Source organism: Bombus vosnesenskii, unplaced genomic scaffold (genome assembly GCF_011952255.1).
Source record: "Bombus vosnesenskii isolate JDL3184/JDL3185 unplaced genomic scaffold, Bvos_JDL3184-5_v1.1 scf7180000013299, whole genome shotgun sequence".
Lineage (NCBI taxonomy): Eukaryota > Metazoa > Arthropoda > Insecta > Hymenoptera > Apidae > Bombus > Bombus vosnesenskii.
In genome coordinates this window covers 868,045-887,725 of record NW_022882949.1, presented here as the reverse complement: position 1 = coordinate 887,725, position 19,681 = coordinate 868,045, and the positions used below count along the sequence as shown (strand labels likewise).

Genomic DNA, 19,681 nt, shown 5'->3' with positions numbered 1-19,681 from the left:
AAAATAACATACAAGAGAAATAGCATATGATTAAATATTTTAAAATATTGTTTACATCTTCAATTACGTTATTTATAAGTAATAATAATGATATAAATGAAGGAATTAAAGAGTGATATGAATTCAAAGAAAAAGAGACTGGAAGAGATTTAAAGAGATTAACAGAGAAGAATATGTATATTTAGAAATACCTTACATCAATCAGCAAAACATATAATGTACAAATGCATTTGCAAAACTATTAATCAGTCAATAATATAATTTATAACGATATAAAATAATCTTTCTTATTAAACAACATGAATTTAAGGGATTTAAAAGGTACATAATATGAATTGTATTACAAATGTTCTATAAAGATTACAATTTAATAAAATTAAGAGATTAAAAAAAATTTTCTCTAAAACGCAATTATATACATGTTGCATAAAGAAAATTGTATAGTATTTTAAGATATAAAAATATAGAGTACAGAATATTTTTTTATTAATTTTTTTCTTTTTTTAAATATAACATTTTCAATTTAATAATTTAAGTTCCATTTATTTAAAAATTTTCTAGATTTCATATAATATAAGAATAGTTAGTTCTTCTTTCATAAAAAAAATTTAAAAAGGCTATGGAGATAACAAAAACGAATAGTTTTTTTAATATAATATTTTTAATTTAATAATTCAAAATCCATTTATTCCAAAATTTTCTACACTTCATATAACGTAGTATAACAATACCTTTTAATTAATTATTTACATATGTAAATAATTTTCTGTAAGTTTATCAGATATCAAATCCCGTATTTATAATTAAATAGTTTGTAATGTCCATTACTGGCAAAATTTAAAAAAGCCATATCTATAAAGGAGACTAGAAATCAATATTCATAATGAATAAAAGAAGATGATCCACTAAAGCGAATAATAAAAAGAAATAATAATTAAAAAGAAATAATCAAATAAATCATTTTCTTGCTCGTGTTTTTCAGCGATGATTTCGAATACTTCTGTAATATGTCGATAGGTGACAGTGTATGTCGACGTTGAATAAGCTACTGTACTTTTTCTACGTTACTGGTGATTATGGCGAAGTTTGCCAAATGGATGTGAAGTGTCTCGTAAAGAATATCATTGGCGATTTTATCAAATAATCTTTATCGAGGTAAGAACAAGTGACGCGTAGAATTCTAATTCTAATTCGGTGACGTTGACGAATTATTATAAGAATGATAAGTGGTAAAAATGTTTGATTGTTTCATATGAATTGCGAGTCAATATTTGTTCTTTCCTCCAGCCATACCTGAAAGTACAATAATAGACTTGGCTGGAACCTGCAGCCTGATTAAATAAATAGTATTGTCTGTCTCTTGAACTGCTCTACCAGCAGTAACCCAACTACCATCCCGTCCGGCGCAAATAGATCAAATCAGATTTACAACCAAATTTTTTTCATCTTTTATTAACAGTTTTGGACACATAACCTTCTTAAGGCGGTGCATTGTGCATTTGAAGGTTCAATTTTCTTATATTCTAATTTAATTATTTTCTTTTTCTTTCAGTAAAGATATATGTATATGATTAGAAGATGGTATAGAAAAATATAGTATTCTTGTACCTACTTTATGTAACTTTTTGTTCATAGTTATGGATGTTTATTTTATTTTAAGATAACTTTGTTTGTGTAATTTATGGTCTTATGATTATATCATAAATAGAGAGCGGATTTTTATGCATTTATGTATATTGAAATTTGAAGATGCAAAAATATACAGAATATATAATATATCTACAGTAAAATACTTGTTATAGCTTTAAATAAAGAAAATAAACCTTTATTAATTGTGTTCATAAAAATATAAATTTGCATAGAAATCCACAGTCTAATTATAAATTTCATTTTCTGCTTAATCGTTATGTTTGGAAATTTTGGAATTTTGCAAATTATGTTGAACAAATAATAATTATTAAATTTGTTTAATTCTATATGTATGATAATGTAACCATTGTAAAATATGAAATGTTATTTTAAAAGATTGTGCAATTTTGGTTTACAGTATATAAAACATGGAGGGCCAACAATTTTGTTTACGATGGCACAATTTTCAAAATACATTGTTGAGTTCTCTTCCTAAACTGCTTGATGGTGGTTATTTAACAGATGTCACATTAAGTGCTGGTGGTAGACACATACATGCACATAAAATTATCCTTTCTGCTTGTAGTTACTACTTTAAAGAATTATTTAAGGTATTAGATGCATTTTTTAAATTGCTAAACATTTTCTTTTTTTACCTTTTGTTTTTTTGTTAAACTTAATCAACAAAAATTATATGAATCAACTTTTAGGATTTAAGTTCTTTGCAACATCCTGTAATTGTATTACCAGGAATGGAATATGCAAATTTATGTGCACTTGTCACATTTATGTATAATGGTGAAGTAAATATTTATCAAGAGCAATTACCTGCACTTTTGGCTATGGCAGATACTTTACATATTCGTGGATTAGCTGATATAGCTGGGGTAAGGAAATTCATCTACGTTTTTGATTAATATAGTAAAAATACAAAGCAATGGTTACACAAAACATTTTGGATTGGTAAGTTTGTACTGTAGTTAATATTGCGCTGTAAGAATTTCTTAATGTACACATATAAATTTTTTTTCTGAATGCATATTTTGAACTTCGAAAATTTATATTCTTCTCTATTTTTCTTTCACGACTGTTCTACCAAACCTCTTATATTAATGCTTTATACATCAAGTAGCATGACTGCATTTTAAATGTAATTTTTATGCAATTAACTGTTCTTAAAGTGTAGAAAAATGTGGTAATATATGAATAGTAAAATTTGATGATTAATTTTCAGTTGGATACAAAATTCTTATCTTAAAATTTAAAACTGTGAATAGAATTTAGCTTTTGTCAAATTATTTTAGAAATGTTAATAGCACTATGTGCAGCTGGTTCTTAAACAAATGTTACTCACTAATTGTTATTAAATTTTATTAAATTAATTATTGTTTATTAATTACATAATAGGGACAGGTAATAGTATTATTTGATAAATCATTATTCCTTATCTGGTGAAGCTTGTCTCAGTGTGAATTGTAAAAAACATACATAACAAAGCATGTATCTTCTTCAGTGCCTTAAACATTAGCAATTCCTTGCTGATAATTGTAATTTCCTTGTAACCTGTTTTCCAAAAACATGTAGACTTGTTTATATATTGACAAAATTACACTTTCACTTATAATAATTATGTCAATATTAATGACTTGTTGATTGAATTTGTTCAAATATTCAGTAAGTGCAATTATTTAATACTTGTTAATTTAATATAATGCTCAACAAAATAATTTTTATGCTCATTGGTATTTTTCAAAGATCATATTATTTTATAAAGCAAAAATTTTTGTTCAAAGGATGTCTATCATTTCTATTTAATTTAATTAAAGTTGATTATTTCATCATTTACTATATAATATGGTACATTCACACATATAATAAACATAAACAACTAAACATTGCAAAAATAATACATAGACATTAATAAAATACCTCTTCCTTTATACAGAATTGCAACAGAATAATTTCTAAAGCTAGTTGCATATTCGCTTTTCCCTTCTTTAATCTTTATATTACCCTCTGATCGTGTTGTTTTGTTCAGGTCACTTAAATACATTCACTGTCGTTCCTCAAGAAGTATCACACGAAGGAATTACCTACTACACATATTATGTTCATGCGTGCATCGAAGGAACGATAATGAATATAAACGATATCCACGAGATCAAGATCGTTGTGTGTGTTGCAACTAAATGCAAGTGGATGCATCCCATGGAACCTTTCCCCATAGAATGAGTTTACAGGTATAAAATAGCTTTATCCAAAAATCTCTCTACATGACTAAAACTTTCAGTAGATATATTAGAACAGTTAAATCTCTTTTCTACATATTGTGTATCTTTTTTTGCATTAAAATAATGCTTCATATTTTAGTCAAGGGTGATTATAACAAAAATTTAGAATTAATAAATTTAGAATTAATGTATAAATACTTAACAGTCCTATTTTCTATACAAGAAAAAAAAAATACAAGCGAATAAAGGAAGCAGTGCATGAAAATTGTTCTACAGAATAACTTACTGCAAAAATAAAATTGTAAAGATGTGTTTGAAAAATTAAAAAATTAAATTTCAATTCTTTCTTATAATTAAAAGATCTTTAATCTTAGAGGCTAGGTAGAACAGGAATATTTCGGAATACTTGATAAAACGTAAAAGTGTAATTATATGAAAGATAAAGGGAATTTAAATATATTAATTCAATTTTAATATTCCAATTTTTTTACAATTACGATACATTCTTCCCCTGGCTTTTTTTTACAGAAAAATTCAAGACACGATAATGGTTTATACGTTCAACCTTCACCAACGCAACTGCAGGAGAAAACATTAGCCGAAACGCCGATAAAAAAAGAAAATAAAGACAGTGTCATAAGCGGTGGAGAACCTTTAGAAACGGTTCTAGATACAGATGTAGCTGAGAACATGGAAGAACCCTTCAATGATCAAGAAAGTATATCTTATTGTGTGAAGACTAAGCCTTACTACTCCATTAATGCGAAGTTAAATCAAAGAGAAAAAGTCAGTATTCCTTCCATTAATGCTTCTACCAACAAATATGCTGAGAAAGCATATTCGGAAGCTGGAATAGATGAGAGCACACCTGTTTTAGAAGATCAAATTACTCCTGTGGAAGATATAAAGCCTCCTCCTGTTTGGGATGCGAATTTCAAGTTTTTGACAACGTCTGTGGGCAGTAGAACTTCTCAGAATTATAATAAATCTAGTGTCACTTGTCTTATTTGTGGAAAACAATTAAGTAATCAATATAATTTGCGGGTACATATGGAGACACACAGTAACAGTTCGTACAGCTGTACAGCTTGTTCACACGTATCAAGATCACGAGACGCGCTTAGAAAACATGTTTCTTATAGACATCCAGTTGCGTCGTCACAAAAACGTTCACGATATAGTACACCGAAATCATAGAAACTAGATACCTTGGTTTATATTATACCCTTTGTTTTAGACACATCTTATTTAAAACATAAATTTTGTGCTATTTAATTTGACTTAAATACTTTATTGACTAAAAAACTAAAAAAAAAGGGGGGAGAAGAAAATGGTTATAAATCAAAAGTTGAAGATTTAGTTACACATTTCTTGATTTTTTTTGTTATTTATTGTTAGATATGTTTATATCTTTTAATAGATTTATAATTTGAAAGAAGGTTGAATCAATATGAAAGTATTGATTTTTATTGTAAAATTATTAAAATGCTTCCTTGTTTAAGTGGTACATACTCTGTACAATTATTTATTTAGTTGAAAGGAGTCCATTATAGCGTGTAATGGATTAAAATGAAGATACATAAAGACTACTTTCCAACTTATATGATCCCTTTTAACTATTTCTTTCTTTTTTTTTGGATTTAATACTTAAATGTTGCAATTGAATATAAGAATTGAATATTTTATTATATGAAAATACATTAGGAAAGGATTTAATATGAGAAACTTACGTACCTCATCTTTTTAAGAAATATTCAGTACTAGACTGATTAAGAATAAGGCAAGTAAGATCTTGATTATGTTGTTTTTAAATGTACAAATAACTTAAAGCGTGATGACGTTCCTCGAAACCCTTAGTGTTCGAATTGTTACTGTTTTCTTGTTATCGTTACACTGTTTTAATAAAGACAAAGTAGATGTTAGACAGACATTTTCTGTTTTGATGATTTTTTTTCATAATTAATACTTTTTACAAATCATCCAGTAAAAATCGATGAATCAGAAAAAAGGGCATGTTTCCTTCATTACATTGTAAATATTTAAAAAATACCTGTCGTATAAAAAACTGTTGTTTATATTTCACACTGGCGCAAAAATGTAAAGAGATATTGTTGCAATTTCGTTTGTATATAGTATGTACTTGTTTTGATTATTTCAATATACCGAATGTAAATGATTGTAATATAGACTAATCAATCTTATTCGAAAAATCGTATTCAAAAATAATATACAATATTATTCAATGACTACAAAATAAATAAAATGCATTCAAAAAATTAAGCTCTTTTAGAAAGGAAAAACAACATATCTTCAGAAAAACATTAATTAAATCTTTTCTATACGCCATATTTTAGTATTACAGTCCTGCCCAACTGAAATCAATGTTTCCTCATCTAACCAAACTAAACGTGTTATTTGACTTTGAGGATGAGCATCTGAAACAAAATTGTTTTTTACAATCGCATACATTTTCTTCCATTGAGATAAAGTATGACAAGTGTAAAAATAAAATAACATTACAAAAAAAACGGAGATTATATATGTATACTTACTTTTAATAATAGTATGTTTCGCTGGATTTGTTACGCTCCAAATGATGATCGTCGTATCAAGACTACCGCTTGCAACCATAGCTGAATTAGGACACCATGCTACAGAATTCACTCTTGCGTTATGGAAACCCCACTCCCTATTGTGCGCAAGCTGTAAAGTTATATTTCGTTAATAATTTTTTAATTAAATTACGATCAGACAACATTTATTTCCAAGCGAAAAGCTTTACTCACCCTCTAAAAATCCAACAAGCGTTTAGGAGGAGCAATTGTTATAAAAAAATTAATGTAAATACATACAATATAGCAATCACAATATTTTGCTAATGGTAAATATTAATTACAATATATGCGTTCAAAGCGTGAGATATATTAATAATCTACTAAGTGATGAAGGTTAAATGGGAAAACAGGTAACACCTTTTCTGCAACTTTGTACAAGCGACATGTATGAATTTCAAAGATATTTGAGGTTTGTATAAATTATATAAAACAAACACTTCTTTTTTTACCTTGTATTCTGGTACAGTATAAAGAACCACCTTTCGGTTTGTGTCACAAGCAACCAAGTATTTGCTATCAGGACTATAAGCAGCGTCTGTAACTGTACCTAAATGTTCTAATTCCATTTTCGGAGTTAGATTCGTACCTGATAAGGTATATATACGAATCTGAAAATTACATAAGAAATCAATGCACTATATTTTCTACTATTTTACTAACTTTTACGAAATTATATATAAATTAAAAAAAAATATACCATATTGTCTGATGTCGCTCCTATAGCTACATCACCATTTTCTTGATTAATTGACACACAAGATGGTTCGTAATCGATTGATGTATTTGATACCTTTCGTCCATCTTGTGTAACTGTTATCTAGAATATACACCTACTGTTAATTTAACTAGTTTTTAAATTAAAATAAAATGAAATGATAATCTTACCTGGCGAACGGTTGCAATTACAGCTAGATCTGTGTAAATATCTAGACCCCGCGGCTGCGAGTCCAGTTTAACTATAGCTGTATCTGTATACGTGTTTGTATCAATATCAACCGATCTTAAAGTATCGTCGATACCAGCGGTATAGAGCAAATTTTTTGTAGCTTTCATTCCATTAATTTGATTTCCATGTCCGTGACCTTGGACACGGTCATTATCTCCCGTTTTTGCATTCCAGTTGGTAATATACCCATCATGAGATCCAGTATAAATTGTACCTCTATCAGGACTCAAAGTTAATACTGTTATTGGTTTATTATGGCCCTAGAAGTGTCCAAAAATTAAAAATTTATCCTATAAAAGCATCCTTACTATGGGTACTATTGTTACCTTTATTATTCTAAGAGGTTTCGTAGGATTAGCAACATCCAGATAATTAATAAAGCCACTTAGAGATACAGATAGTAAATGTTTGTCTTGCCAAAGGCAACTGACCTAAAAGAAAATTGATCTTATTACCGATTTTACTTTTATTTTTTCAAAATCGCTATCGATTGTTTGTTGTATCGCAAAATTAAAGGATTACATACTTGTTGATCATCGACTGTCGATCCCATATTGAATTCACTAACCAATGAGCGAGTTTCTACGTCCCAAAGTTTACACGTTTTATCACCAGATGCAGTTAATAACTGCGTTCCATCTGGCTTCCAAGCCACCTGTGAGATTATGAAGAAATGTTAAAAATGAGTACATCATTATCTTTAGAATAATTTGGCATTAAATGATTTCATTTATTTACTCCGTATACTCCGCCTTGGTGAGCTGGAGATCCTACTTCTCCAACTAAATCGGAGCTTGTACCATCATAAATAAATACTTTCCCGTCAAATCCTGCAGATGCAAATAAATTACCACTAGGCGAATAACGTACAGCTTGAACGAATCGAGTATGCTCCTGCTTGGTCATTCTGCATATATCATAAATTTATTATTTAAATAAAAATTTCAAAATTTTCATATCTCAAATACATAAAGTTTTTATTTAAGATTTGCGGGTGACGAAGCTAATTGTTAATAAAATGTCTCTTTTTACAAAGACGTTGCTTATACTCGGAAATCTTACATACAAAACTTACTATTACCAATTTATATTAAACCATTTAACTTTCATATACATACTTAAATTTAAATGGCGGTCCTTCAAAAACAGCAATAGTATTGTCCTCACTTCCTGTGATTAATCTAAATGGTCTAGCAGGTCTGAAGTCACATGAATTAATAGGCTTACTCTGGCCCGAGATTTCACCTACAGATGTACCGGTTTCCGCCATAAATACATGACCAAATCTAAATTTATATATAAAAATAAAGTTGTTACTAAAATTAAAACCATACTAGAGCTATAAATTATTTACCTTTCTCTTCCTTCTCCAACAACTACCATACGCTGATTATCAGGTGACCATGCTATGTCTTTAATAGGCCCTCCAATAGGATGGAATTCATTTTTTAAAATATGTTCTTTATTGACAGTGTCCCAAATACGTACTTTGCCTGATTGATCTATTATAAAAAATCATATAAATTTTTAAGTCTATATTGGGTTCTTATATATATTATCTTTTTATAAATAGTTATCTATGATTGTACATACCACCTGATGCTATATAAAACCCACTTGGGGAATATTTTGCAACATTGACTGGACATGAATGTTCTGTATAAATATCTGCAATAGCTGGATTCTAAAAATAAAAAATGAATAAGATAACATTGCATTTTAGTATTTCATATAGGACTTGAATATATTATTTTATATATTATACTTACATCAATATTTCTAATGATTACACTGTTACCATTAGTATACAAAAAATTTTTCCCTTTAGGATCACCTCCTAATACAAGAGGCTGTCCCCTTTGTGTCCTGGGTAGTGTAGCAAATATGTATTCTGCAAACATATGAAATTAAGACTAATATTTTAATATGAGACTAATATAAAAAAGGTCTTATAGCATGTTATTTGTAATAAGATCTGAAAATTGTATAATAGAATGCATTTTCTCATGAGAACTAAAATATACTTCCTTGATTCATTGGCATAAGTCCAATATGCAATATTTCAAATTATTTTAGGTATGAAAACTGTATCTTGGCCTAAAGTTATTGCTTGCTTTCTATATTCCCAAAAAAATCTACTTTTGGTCAAAAGTTAATTAATACAACCAAACATAATTAAAAAAGTTACATTAAAAATAATATAAAAATATAATTCAAATGCTTAAAACTATCCTCAAAATATTAAAATATATTTGTAGTCTTTGTTTAAAAATTACAACTTATAGTATTTCCTTTTGGAAATTTAATTATGTGTACAATTTATAAATAAGTTTCAATGTCAACATTTATTTTCATATTATAACCATTCATTTTTTCGTTCTATTTCATACTTATACACCACAGTAAATTGAACTCGATCTTATAAGCTACAGTTATCGTAAGCATAATTACGCCAATTTAGATAGAAAAGCAAATATATTTAAAGCAAGAAATGCAAAACAATTACTTCATGATACGGTACAGTAAAACTGTACAAAATAAAAAATGAAAAATCTGATGATTTAATGAATAATCAGTTCTGTATATATGGTTGTATCTGAAAAAAATTGATAATTAATTTAATTGCAATCAATCGTGACATTACATACATATGTGAATCATTGATGCACTTCAAGTGTTATGATTTGGCTCGAGATAAGACCGGAAAATTGGATAGCTCGATATTCACACAAAATACAGGGTAATAAGTTGTCGGTGATACACGAAAAATAGGTAAAATCTGTAGGTGTCACTTACTTGTTTCATAGGACATTTTTATTCCGTTTCTTTCTTTTAAATAATACTTGAAAAAACTCAACAATGGGAATTGGTTCAATGCCTCCCTCGTATCTTTCTCTGTCTCCCCCCCCACACACTTTCCATCGAAATGCTTGTTCCGCCCTTGCCTTATTTAGCTGAAGCATTGATAATACTGAAACAAGATCGGCGAATAACTATACAGCTGACGTCGCTAAAGCCCCGTTTCCATATTGATAAAAAATTCTGTCGTCAACAAAATAGTTGTTATCAATAGGTAAAAAATCAACAGAAACAATTTAAATTTCATTTAATCATTTATTATAAGAAATAAAATGTTTTAAAATGACGATGAAGGAAATGAACTTTTCTCAAATTAAATATCACATTTTATTTTAAATCATCTGTAGCTTAAAAATATTTATAATGACAAACTATCTCTCTCACTTTAATATTAATCTTACCACATCTTACAAATATTTATGAGCAGTTTTATACAAAATCTAGACTACATATTTGTATAACATATGGGCTCATCATCCTAAAATAAATTCTAATATTGTGCTCTATGCAAATATAAATCTCGAAATTGCACATTATGTACAAAATTTTCATAAAATATAAAATACCAAAACTCAAATTATATATTTACAAATCGCCACTTTCACCGTTTTCGAAATTTATTACACGACTGCAATAAATATAATATTTTAACGAACGCAAATATTATTGTATACACAAAAATATATTTCATTATATTATGACTTTTGTACGTATATTCACTCAGCATGAAAAATAATAAATTTTCAGCGAGGTAAGTTCCCTTATGCCACAAAGATATGTACCTTAAAAGCAAACAAAACAACTGAAAATCTAATTGAGACTTGGAAATATCTCAAATAACAAAAAGAACTGGTCTATTTTCATGCTTATTTGAATAGTGTGTGAAATTATAAATGAAATCAATGTAAAAATAAATGATACTTTTATAGATGATGAAATAAATAATAAATTAATGGAAAACTGTGTGATTAACAACATTCATGGTCGACATTATTTACGTATAAAAGAGTGTGCAGAAATATAAAAAAAGAGGAGTACATATACTAATTTGAAGTACTTATTAATATACTTATTTAAGGTTGAAAACTACAAACGATTCAACCGTCGACCAATCGTCAATTAACTTAATCCTAATTAATTAATCCTAAATATTACATTCTGTAGTAAATGTTTTTAGAAGTTGGTATGATCATTAACACGAAACATATGAATACCATTATCAAAAGCAGTCTTTTCAAACTCATCGCTATTAAGCTTTACGAGATTATTATCTAAGAATGTGCACATAAACAATTAAAATTATCGAAAAGTATCACTCTCCATTCATTCTCTTACATGCAATAAATTGTTCAAAACGACTAAATGATTGAAATATTAACTCTTCATCAAGAAATAATCTTCAACTATAATCTATAACAAACAGCTATCTCTTTTATGAAAGACCAGTTTTTCACAACTACAAGAAATAACCACGACAGTTCTGAATATAGAAACTGAATAGAATATAAATTGACCCAAATTCTTGCAAATGTGTCTTCATTATACCTACCGAAGATATTATTTTCCATATAAGACTTTCAACATCTCAAAGTAAATTTCATTCTGAGACTACAGATTTTTATGCAAATTCATATTTTTGAGAATATAATTAAAAACGAAAACTTCAATGAAAATATCGTTTTATCTGCCAAGTATTAGGTCGTCCGAAAAGTTCCTTTTGTTTTATAAGGAAATAATGGATGCACAACATTTTCCGTTTTATATTATTTTATCGAATTACGTATGATCTATTTTGTTCTATCAAAATAAAGATCACAACGTTCGACAGATTAGGTTTCATGTTTGTATAAAGTTGCATCGTTGTAAAAGACGTGTCTGTAAAAGAAAGACACTTTTCTGACAATCTAATATTATAGAGAGCACTACTATACTTTGTATATTTTATATATTTTTTCATATTTTGAGTGCATTCTGTGCAATTTCCTATAAATGCATAAAAATCTGCAGTTTATTCATTACCTCTTCCTATACCTTCCAATAGTTTTAACTTTCTGAAGAACAAACATAATTTCTTATTCTGTCATTACTTCTAACAACATTCAACAAATTTTATAGCCGCCTACATGACGAGGCTCTTCGACTCTTTATCGCCAGTCCAAACTCTTCTTGTTCAATGGTGCCGTATCTTACGCTTTGCAGTTACTTCTTGAAGTAATCGTCTCTTAAATGGTGAATGACTACTTCGGAATCGAGTAGATTCCTCTTGAGACTGTCGATGACTATTGGCTTCCGCGAATGAGTTTCCTTTCAATTGTTTCTCATAGAATTCACTATCAGTTTTAATTTCCTCGACTGAAGGTACTCTGGAGCGCCTGAATTCTTCCATATCTTCATCGCGAGGTAGAGGACGCGTTGTGTCTTCCGGAACTGGTCGACCATCCGGATACACTCTAATCACCATTGGTCCAACTAGATATGGACCAGTGTGCTCAGAGGATGGTTGTATATAATCGTGTGTTGCCATTGTTTCTTCTCCTATGCCGTTTACATCGCTATCACCGACAGCTGAAAGATAAGAACAATAAATATATGATTTCTTTAAAATTAGGAACCGATTACAAATGGTTCTATGAAAAAAGTAAGAATAATGAATACGTTTAGAATAGCAAAATTATTTTAGATAATTCATTTTCGCTTGATATGAATCAGGATTCTCAAATTGCTTAAAAAGATCAGTTATGTGTCTTCTGCGATTATACTTTTAAATTTCTCTTCGTAATTTCTCTATATGATTCGATATGAAGAAAGAGATTCCCATAATGGCCTTTAGTAACCTTTCAACTTGTATATTCTAACGATTTTTATAATTGTAAGCTATTTCTTAAAAGATTCGAGAGGAACTTATTGATCTTCTAAATAGTTCTATTAACAAAATTGATTAACTATTCTGTTTGTCTAAAAACTGCGTCAAAATTTTTTTAACATAATCAATAATCTTAAAGAAGAGAACGAATCTATCAATAATTTAAATAATCGAATTAATATTATTATAATATCAAATAATTAGTTAATATTAAATAATTGCTTAATCCGAATGAACATTGTGACTGAAGTAATTCATGTTCTTGTTGGTCACGTTAATAAATGAATGTAATCACGTAATAATACGTGACTAAAAAGTCATTCCTTTTTTCGCGTGTATGACCTCCGCATTATGATAATTGAACGTCTAATATTTTTATGTCAGTATCCCATGATACTACTTCCTACTTCCGTCAGATCGTTGTCGAATGTTTCTTCTCCGCAAGGACTTTCGGAAGAGACGTGCAAGAATTTAAACGACTAAGAATTCCATCTCTCTCTGACATATTCAACTTAAACAGGCTTTAGGCGAATATTTCGTACATTCTTTTTCATAGAAAAATTATGATTTATGTTAAAACTTGTAATTTCCTACTATATTAACTATTAAATTTAATTCAATAGATATATAAAATAAGACATAATTCGCAACATAATTGAAAAGAAAAATTATTTTAATAAAAAGTACTGACACATCCCTTATTTTCCTATGAAATGTTTTTCTTATTAGGTCCCACATGATATTATCATAGCATAACATTTTTATAAACGTGTAAAATTTAATATACTTGGATTTAATTAATTAGTTTGAAAATTATAATAAATACAATGATGTGCTACTACTTCTTGTAGCCATTGTAATATTATCTTTTTTACAATTATACTATCATTTTCAAAAAATTTACATCATAAACCTATATACACAATGATCTGGGCAATAGAAATTCAATAAAATCAATTAAAATATCAGTCTGAAGTAGAAGGTCTTAAAGATCAATTAAAATAAATTTCCATCTAACATCTCTTCTAATTTCTTTTCTTTTATTCTTCTCTAAAATCTACGGGGGAAACTAGAACATCGAATGAGATTTCTCAGATCCTCGCAGTAAATAAACATTTTTCATAGCATTCAAAAAGCCTCCCCGAACTTCGGTTGACTCGTTCAGATGATCAGGTGAAAGTGCAGTTAAAAGAAGCTGGTCCAATTGAAAACAACCGTTCTGCTATCAAACGCGATCTCGTTCGGTTAAAGAAAAAAAAAACTTTCTATAGTGGAACGTGCGCGATTGAGACTTGGAACTTTCTCACAACAGTATTTGTTCTCCTTCATTTCGGATCGTGCAGATAATAATCTCTTTCAACGCTTACATTTCTTTTTAATCATTAACAAACGTCATGCGAACTTGATTTTCACGGTTAACATTTTTCTCGACTATTATGTAGTCGGTTCGAGTACAGGTTTTTTTCGTTCTTTTCTTTTTCCTTGTCAATTAGTACTTTCACCTGTATTAATGAACTTCATAAGGTAATTAGAAAATTAACAGGGGTCAAGAAAATGATTCTAGAATGTAATTGTGGAATGTTTTTCTACATGTCTTTAGACATCTTGTTATAATTGAAAATATTAGTATTAATTAACTTTATGAGGCAATAAGAAAATTACAAAGGTCAAGAAAGTGATCCTAGAATGCAATTTTAAACTATTTTTACCTTTCAATCATCTTTACAAGATTTTATTTCTATCGTAAATACATACCTAATGAATCTGTTCCGATGGAGAAATAGAATTCATCTGGCTTAGGAGCAAGTCTCGGAAAATATGCGTTTTTTATCATGGCCCGCCAAACTATAAACAAGAAATAGTAAGTTAACGTAAATAGAATTAATTTTTAATATTATGTTCGGTTTATTCCATGTAGTGAAACTGGAAATCTTACTAAGTCCTTTTGCATCACGTTGATATGGATCCAATTGATCGAGTATGTTATTGTCCATGTTAGCTAAGTTCCTCATCCCGGCAACCAATAAATTTTTGTTGCAATCCGGCATGGATGAATCCGCACAATACTTGGCTACTTGCATGCTGAATACTCTTAACAAGTAACTCGCCTGAAATTAAACATTGTATAGGTTATCTTTAAAAAGAAATTTAAATAATCTCTTTCAATATTATATATATATATTCGATGCAATATATATCGTTACTGACCAAATAAATATTATGTGACAAGAAGTAATTCTTCAGTAATGACTGCAAATATTTCTTTCAATTATTTTTAAATATTATTTCCCGCCGAGTAATATCCTTAAATCCGATCTTTAAAATTTTCCCTTTCATTTCTAAGATATTATTATTAAGATATGGTTCAAATATAAAGCACTACGCATAATATAATATATACAATGAACAAATTCAAATATTGTATTATTAAAATATATAAGTCCTTAAGAATATATCTTTGCAACATCGATTTTCAATATTCTATTCTTTAGTGCCAATAAAACCCTTTTTTCCTCCTTTTATTTCACTACGTTATCAATCAGAATATAATTCTGCGAGCTAATTTGCTTGGGTACTATCTACAGCATCATTTATGTCAAATCAAATATCAAATGAAACTATGAAGATCAATATATGAGCTGTTTATTTGCCAAAAAACAAATTATATAATATAAACATCAATCAAGTGCTTTAGTACTAAAATTTTAGGAAAGGGAGTTAATAACTTTGACCTGTGAATAGCTCATACATATCGTATACAGAAGATGGATACATTTTTCTCTGAGTAAATCATCACGACGATCATCGCGAAAGCTATTTTCCATTCCGTCGGAGCAAATGCATTCTACACGCGTCCGGTGAAACTCGGCAATGTGTAACATACAGGATATCGAACACTACAGTTATAACAAACAAATATATATGCGTGTCGCAGCCTGTACCGTACATCACGTATCGGGCTTTGATTGCGATACACACGTTTTTTTATTTTTCGTCACGAGAAATTCTGTCTGCCACGTGAAACATGCCCCCGTTCGTGGTGCGTCTACGTAAAGCACAATGATCGATGTCCACATACTTTTAGCTCTATCTATGGCTCAACGATTACGCGAATATTCAACCTTAGAATTTCTAATGACATTTCTGTAACGTCTTTTGGACAACAACAAAATATTTCGAAATTTAATAATAATGACAATCGATAAGTGTTGCCAATCAAACAGTGTTGGCAAGCTCACTTGCGTAACGATACAATTTCTTTCGTAAACATTTTTTGTAGTAATATTTTTGATGAATCAATCTTTTATAATTTTTGTCATTCATTATTTATACAATTATATTGGACGAATTATTTTATTTTTGGAATGTTATTTCTATATTTCAGAATTCGTATGTCTAGATTTTGAAATATTTAATTCTATGATTTGGAATACTTATTTCTGTTTCTTTTTTTTTCATTTTTATTTTTATTTCATATATTCATATAAAGATAAATTCTGAAAATGAGAAATTTGTCTTAAAATAAAGTAATAATTTTTAACAATAATTACTTTTTCAATGAAATGTTTAAAAATATACTAATTTTGTGTTTGAGTTTATTTATTCATGCACATAGAAAAATGATACTTATAAAGAAGAAAATATTTTTATGTACGATATAGAACGTGATAAGTTTCAATCTCGACAAGTTGTGCTCGTTCGTACATCCATGTATTCCGATGCTGACCTACATAAATTTGCTGCGTGATCGATGGTGGATCATTGTGTTATTTTTTAAAAGATCTCGAAAATAAGAGAGTCTAAATGGACAGAGAATCGTTCGATAAAAAATTCCCGTGAACAGAAAATGAATACAGATGGTAATCTTTCTATATAAACATAAAGATTAGCAAATTTTCAGATTTTAAAAATGTTACATATATTGAAATATCTTAAGTTACAAGTATGAGTTACAAGTTCAATCTCTCCATAGATAGAGAGCACGTACTTGAACTTCAACTTACGTACAATCAGTTTTACCAACATATATTACGAACATATTACAGATATTGCGCATAAGGCTATTTTCACGCCTTTTTCTTTTACCAAGATTATCGCGTGTTTGGATGATTACAGCTTTATTAAATTATTATATTAAATTACTCCAATAGGAAATTTAATATTAGTTAATATTGTTAAGTATTTCTTAAAATAAGAAATACTTAATTTGTATATACATATATGTATATATATAAAATGTACAATAATTTTTATACCGAGTTTAATGAACTGTATATATATATATATATATTAGGGTGTGCAATGCGAGAATGTTGAAGAATAATGTAACATATTTTTCTTGCTCTCTTGCTACCGTATTTGATTACCACATTCTTTCTTCACTGATAAACAGTAACCCGTTTAGCGACTGTAAGAAATATAGAAATGTACTCAGAATAATGAATTATCGTACTTATATGCTACTTGAAGATTCAAATAATCTTAAAAAGAATAAGTAAAAATAAAAAAAACATATTAACGAATAATCATGATTGACTAATTTTGCTTCCACATATTTGACATCCATAAACAGTATTGTTATGAGATTAACAATCTCCATCAGTCTTATGAATTAAAAATTCTAACTTTTATAATTAACGTTGTATTGTAAAAAGATTATTGAAAAAATTAATGAATTAAATTTTTCCAAATATTCTATGGCTATTGTTGACAGCAAAGCTACTATCAACAGATGGCAAAATCATTGATCGCAAACTGTTGCGTTTGAGACCGTTTCTATGAAAAAAAGAAGTATTACGAGAAGAAGGGCACAATGTCATGAGAAAAGTCAACGTCCGATGCGCACTCACGCAATTACACTCGACCGGTCTGCACAAGTGCACGAGCAGAGCATTTTCAGCGAATGCACTCGATCGTGTTCGGTGAAAGTCTGCTGTTGTTATCATCCACAAACTACTGTGGTGCGAAGTTTATTTTATGTAAAAGAAAAAACTTAATTTTCGTACAAAATACATCAGTCATATATTTTTTAAGATTCAAGTGAAATAGAAATAAACAATAAGTTTATCTATGAAAGATTAAATAATGCAAATCCAAGTTCCATATATATAAGTAGTGTTTGTCCCAATAAATGATTATTAAAATAACAATTAAAAATCAAATTTTATTCAAATATAATTTTTTTGAGAAAGATTTACTCTATAACGTCTTCAATTTAGAAATGAAAATAATCCTTACTTTCTCACCCCTGGAGAGGAATTCCCACATGGGAATCGCAGAAGCAGTGACACTCAAGGTATAGCATCCCAGAACAAAGGTGAACAGCATAGCAGTTCTCAGAATCTTCATATTTGCTATTTCACTTATCTTTAGTAGCTTTCACGAACACACTTTTTATACGTATTGTTAATCTAGGGAATTCGATCTATCACAAATATACTACCAACGAAAACACTTGTTTTATGATTCAGAATATATATACAAATGATATGATAACGAGTCTCAAAATTAAGAATTATTTACTAACTAACCAAATATTAGTAGTAATATTGGATAAAATTCACGTGGACTCGAATGGACGCAAATGATGAAACGACTTTATCACGTTCAATGGTCTTTGCAAACTGGCTGAATTTCCTTCAAACCCCGGTTATATGTATGTTGTGTATGCCAGTGACGTCCATGAAACACCAGGTCCCCCACTCCTACTTTCAGGAACAGAGTCCACTGCTTATTCCATAATGTTTACTTCTTTCCAGGATGTCACCTAATTAATAGATACTTCTGTGTAGCAAAAAATATATTCATTACTTTTATGTTCTCTGAATCAAAATCTTTAATTCATATTTTTTAAGATTCATTGGATTATATATGTAATACAATATCAAAAATACAATGCCTACAAAAGGTATTGGCACACTGTTGTATTTTTTACAGCATTTACATAATAATTAATTAGGTTCAAGTATATTAAATTTTGTATTATGTAATAGTAATTTCATATAACTACAAAAATTTAATATTTTAAAAATGAGGTGACAATCCTGATAGAAAAAGAGGTTTCATTGTATATCAACTTTTTTGTTTATTTGGGACATTAAATAATGAGAGTTTTACAATAGGATTAAAAATTGTAGACACAGAGAAAATCAATTGAAAACGAGTTTAAATGTAAGAGGAAGTCCGTGGTGCTCACTGTCATGAAAGGATCCACTCTTGTTTATCAGGTTCCTCCAGCTACTTTAACAATAAGCCCTTAGAATCACATTCTTCAGGATCCTAACTCTATTCGCCAAAAATTACTATTATTGAATTTCCACATATAAAAGAATGAAAGTACAATACAAATATTAAAAGATAAATATTGTTCAAAATGAAATATAATTGTAAATACGTGATTTTCTGTATCGTATTCATGGTGTGTTTTTCAAAATATTTACTATGATTTATTTCAGTGTGAATACATATACGTATATGATTTATTTTCGTATAAAAGTTTATGACTGCTTAAAGATGTACGTGACGTAGGTCAATAATC

At 28.7% G+C, this 19,681-nt stretch overlaps 3 protein-coding genes across 5 annotated transcripts; 1 reads left to right on the top strand and 2 right to left on the bottom strand.

The window, feature by feature from the left end:
• The first annotated feature begins 1,035 nt into the window (after positions 1 to 1,035).
• Positions 1,036 to 5,167, top strand: LOC117233928 (zinc finger and BTB domain-containing protein 24). Its single transcript, XM_033494670.1, has 4 exons — positions 1,036 to 1,155; positions 2,048 to 2,240; positions 2,340 to 2,516; positions 4,389 to 5,167. Exons 2-4 carry the CDS (start codon positions 2,058 to 2,060, stop codon positions 5,055 to 5,057), a joined length of 1,029 nt encoding a protein of 342 aa, XP_033350561.1. The 5' UTR covers positions 1,036 to 1,155; positions 2,048 to 2,057; the 3' UTR covers positions 5,058 to 5,167.
• A 144-nt stretch (positions 5,168 to 5,311) lies between these two features.
• Positions 5,312 to 10,375, bottom strand: LOC117233927 (actin-interacting protein 1). 2 transcript variants are annotated; one of them, XM_033494668.1, is made up of 14 exons: positions 10,218 to 10,365; positions 9,191 to 9,312; positions 9,015 to 9,105; positions 8,776 to 8,923; positions 8,540 to 8,707; positions 8,160 to 8,328; positions 7,948 to 8,076; positions 7,748 to 7,852; positions 7,361 to 7,681; positions 7,173 to 7,292; positions 6,925 to 7,083; positions 6,647 to 6,649; positions 6,413 to 6,563; positions 5,696 to 6,295 (listed from the first exon to the last, which is right to left on the bottom strand). In XM_033494668.1, the coding sequence occupies exons 1-14, from the start codon at positions 10,231 to 10,233 to the stop codon at positions 6,186 to 6,188; spliced, it is 1,812 nt and encodes a 603-aa protein (XP_033350559.1). In that variant the 5' UTR covers positions 10,234 to 10,365; the 3' UTR covers positions 5,696 to 6,185. The 2 variants fall into 2 exon arrangements, with proteins under 2 accessions (XP_033350560.1, XP_033350559.1); XM_033494669.1 differs by lacking the exon at positions 6,647 to 6,649 and having other exon boundaries at positions 5,312 to 6,295; positions 10,218 to 10,375.
• A 1,872-nt stretch (positions 10,376 to 12,247) lies between these two features.
• On the bottom strand, positions 12,248 to 18,786 carry LOC117233821 (rhythmically expressed gene 5 protein). Of its 2 annotated transcripts, none has more exons than XM_033494429.1 (4): positions 15,876 to 16,062; positions 15,080 to 15,251; positions 14,899 to 14,988; positions 12,248 to 12,845 (listed from the first exon to the last, which is right to left on the bottom strand). In XM_033494429.1, the coding sequence occupies exons 1-4, from the start codon at positions 16,023 to 16,025 to the stop codon at positions 12,451 to 12,453; spliced, it is 807 nt and encodes a 268-aa protein (XP_033350320.1). In that variant the 5' UTR covers positions 16,026 to 16,062; the 3' UTR covers positions 12,248 to 12,450. The 2 variants fall into 2 exon arrangements, with proteins under 2 accessions (XP_033350320.1, XP_033350321.1); XM_033494430.1 differs by lacking the exon at positions 15,876 to 16,062 and adding an exon at positions 18,382 to 18,786 and having other exon boundaries at positions 12,451 to 12,845.
• Positions 18,787 to 19,681: the final 895 nt, after the last annotated feature.

Bases quoted from the DNA above. Each gene is read 5' to 3' on its own strand.
- LOC117233928 (XM_033494670.1), top strand. From the start codon at position 2,058: ATGGAGGGCCAACAATTTTGTTTACGATGGCACAATTTTCAAAATACA. The intron at 2,241-2,339 runs GTATTAGATGCA...ATCAACTTTTAG, and splicing joins ACTTTAAAGAATTATTTAAG to GATTTAAGTTCTTTGCAACA. The intron at 2,517-4,388 runs GTAAGGAAATTC...TTTTTTTTACAG, and splicing joins GATTAGCTGATATAGCTGGG to AAAAATTCAAGACACGATAA.
- LOC117233927 (XM_033494668.1), bottom strand. The intron at 7,853-7,947 runs GTATGTAATCCT...ATTTTCTTTTAG, and splicing joins CGACAGTCGATGATCAACAA to GTCAGTTGCCTTTGGCAAGA. The intron at 7,682-7,747 runs GTAACAATAGTA...GGACACTTCTAG, and splicing joins AACCTCTTAGAATAATAAAG to GGCCATAATAAACCAATAAC.
- LOC117233821 (XM_033494429.1), bottom strand. From the start codon at position 16,025: ATGTTACACATTGCCGAGTTTCACCGGACGCGTGTAGAATGCATTTGC. The intron at 15,252-15,875 runs GTCAAAGTTATT...GTTTAATTTCAG, and splicing joins TATGTATGAGCTATTCACAG to GCGAGTTACTTGTTAAGAGT. The intron at 14,989-15,079 runs GTAAGATTTCCA...TCTTGTTTATAG, and splicing joins ACGTGATGCAAAAGGACTTA to TTTGGCGGGCCATGATAAAA.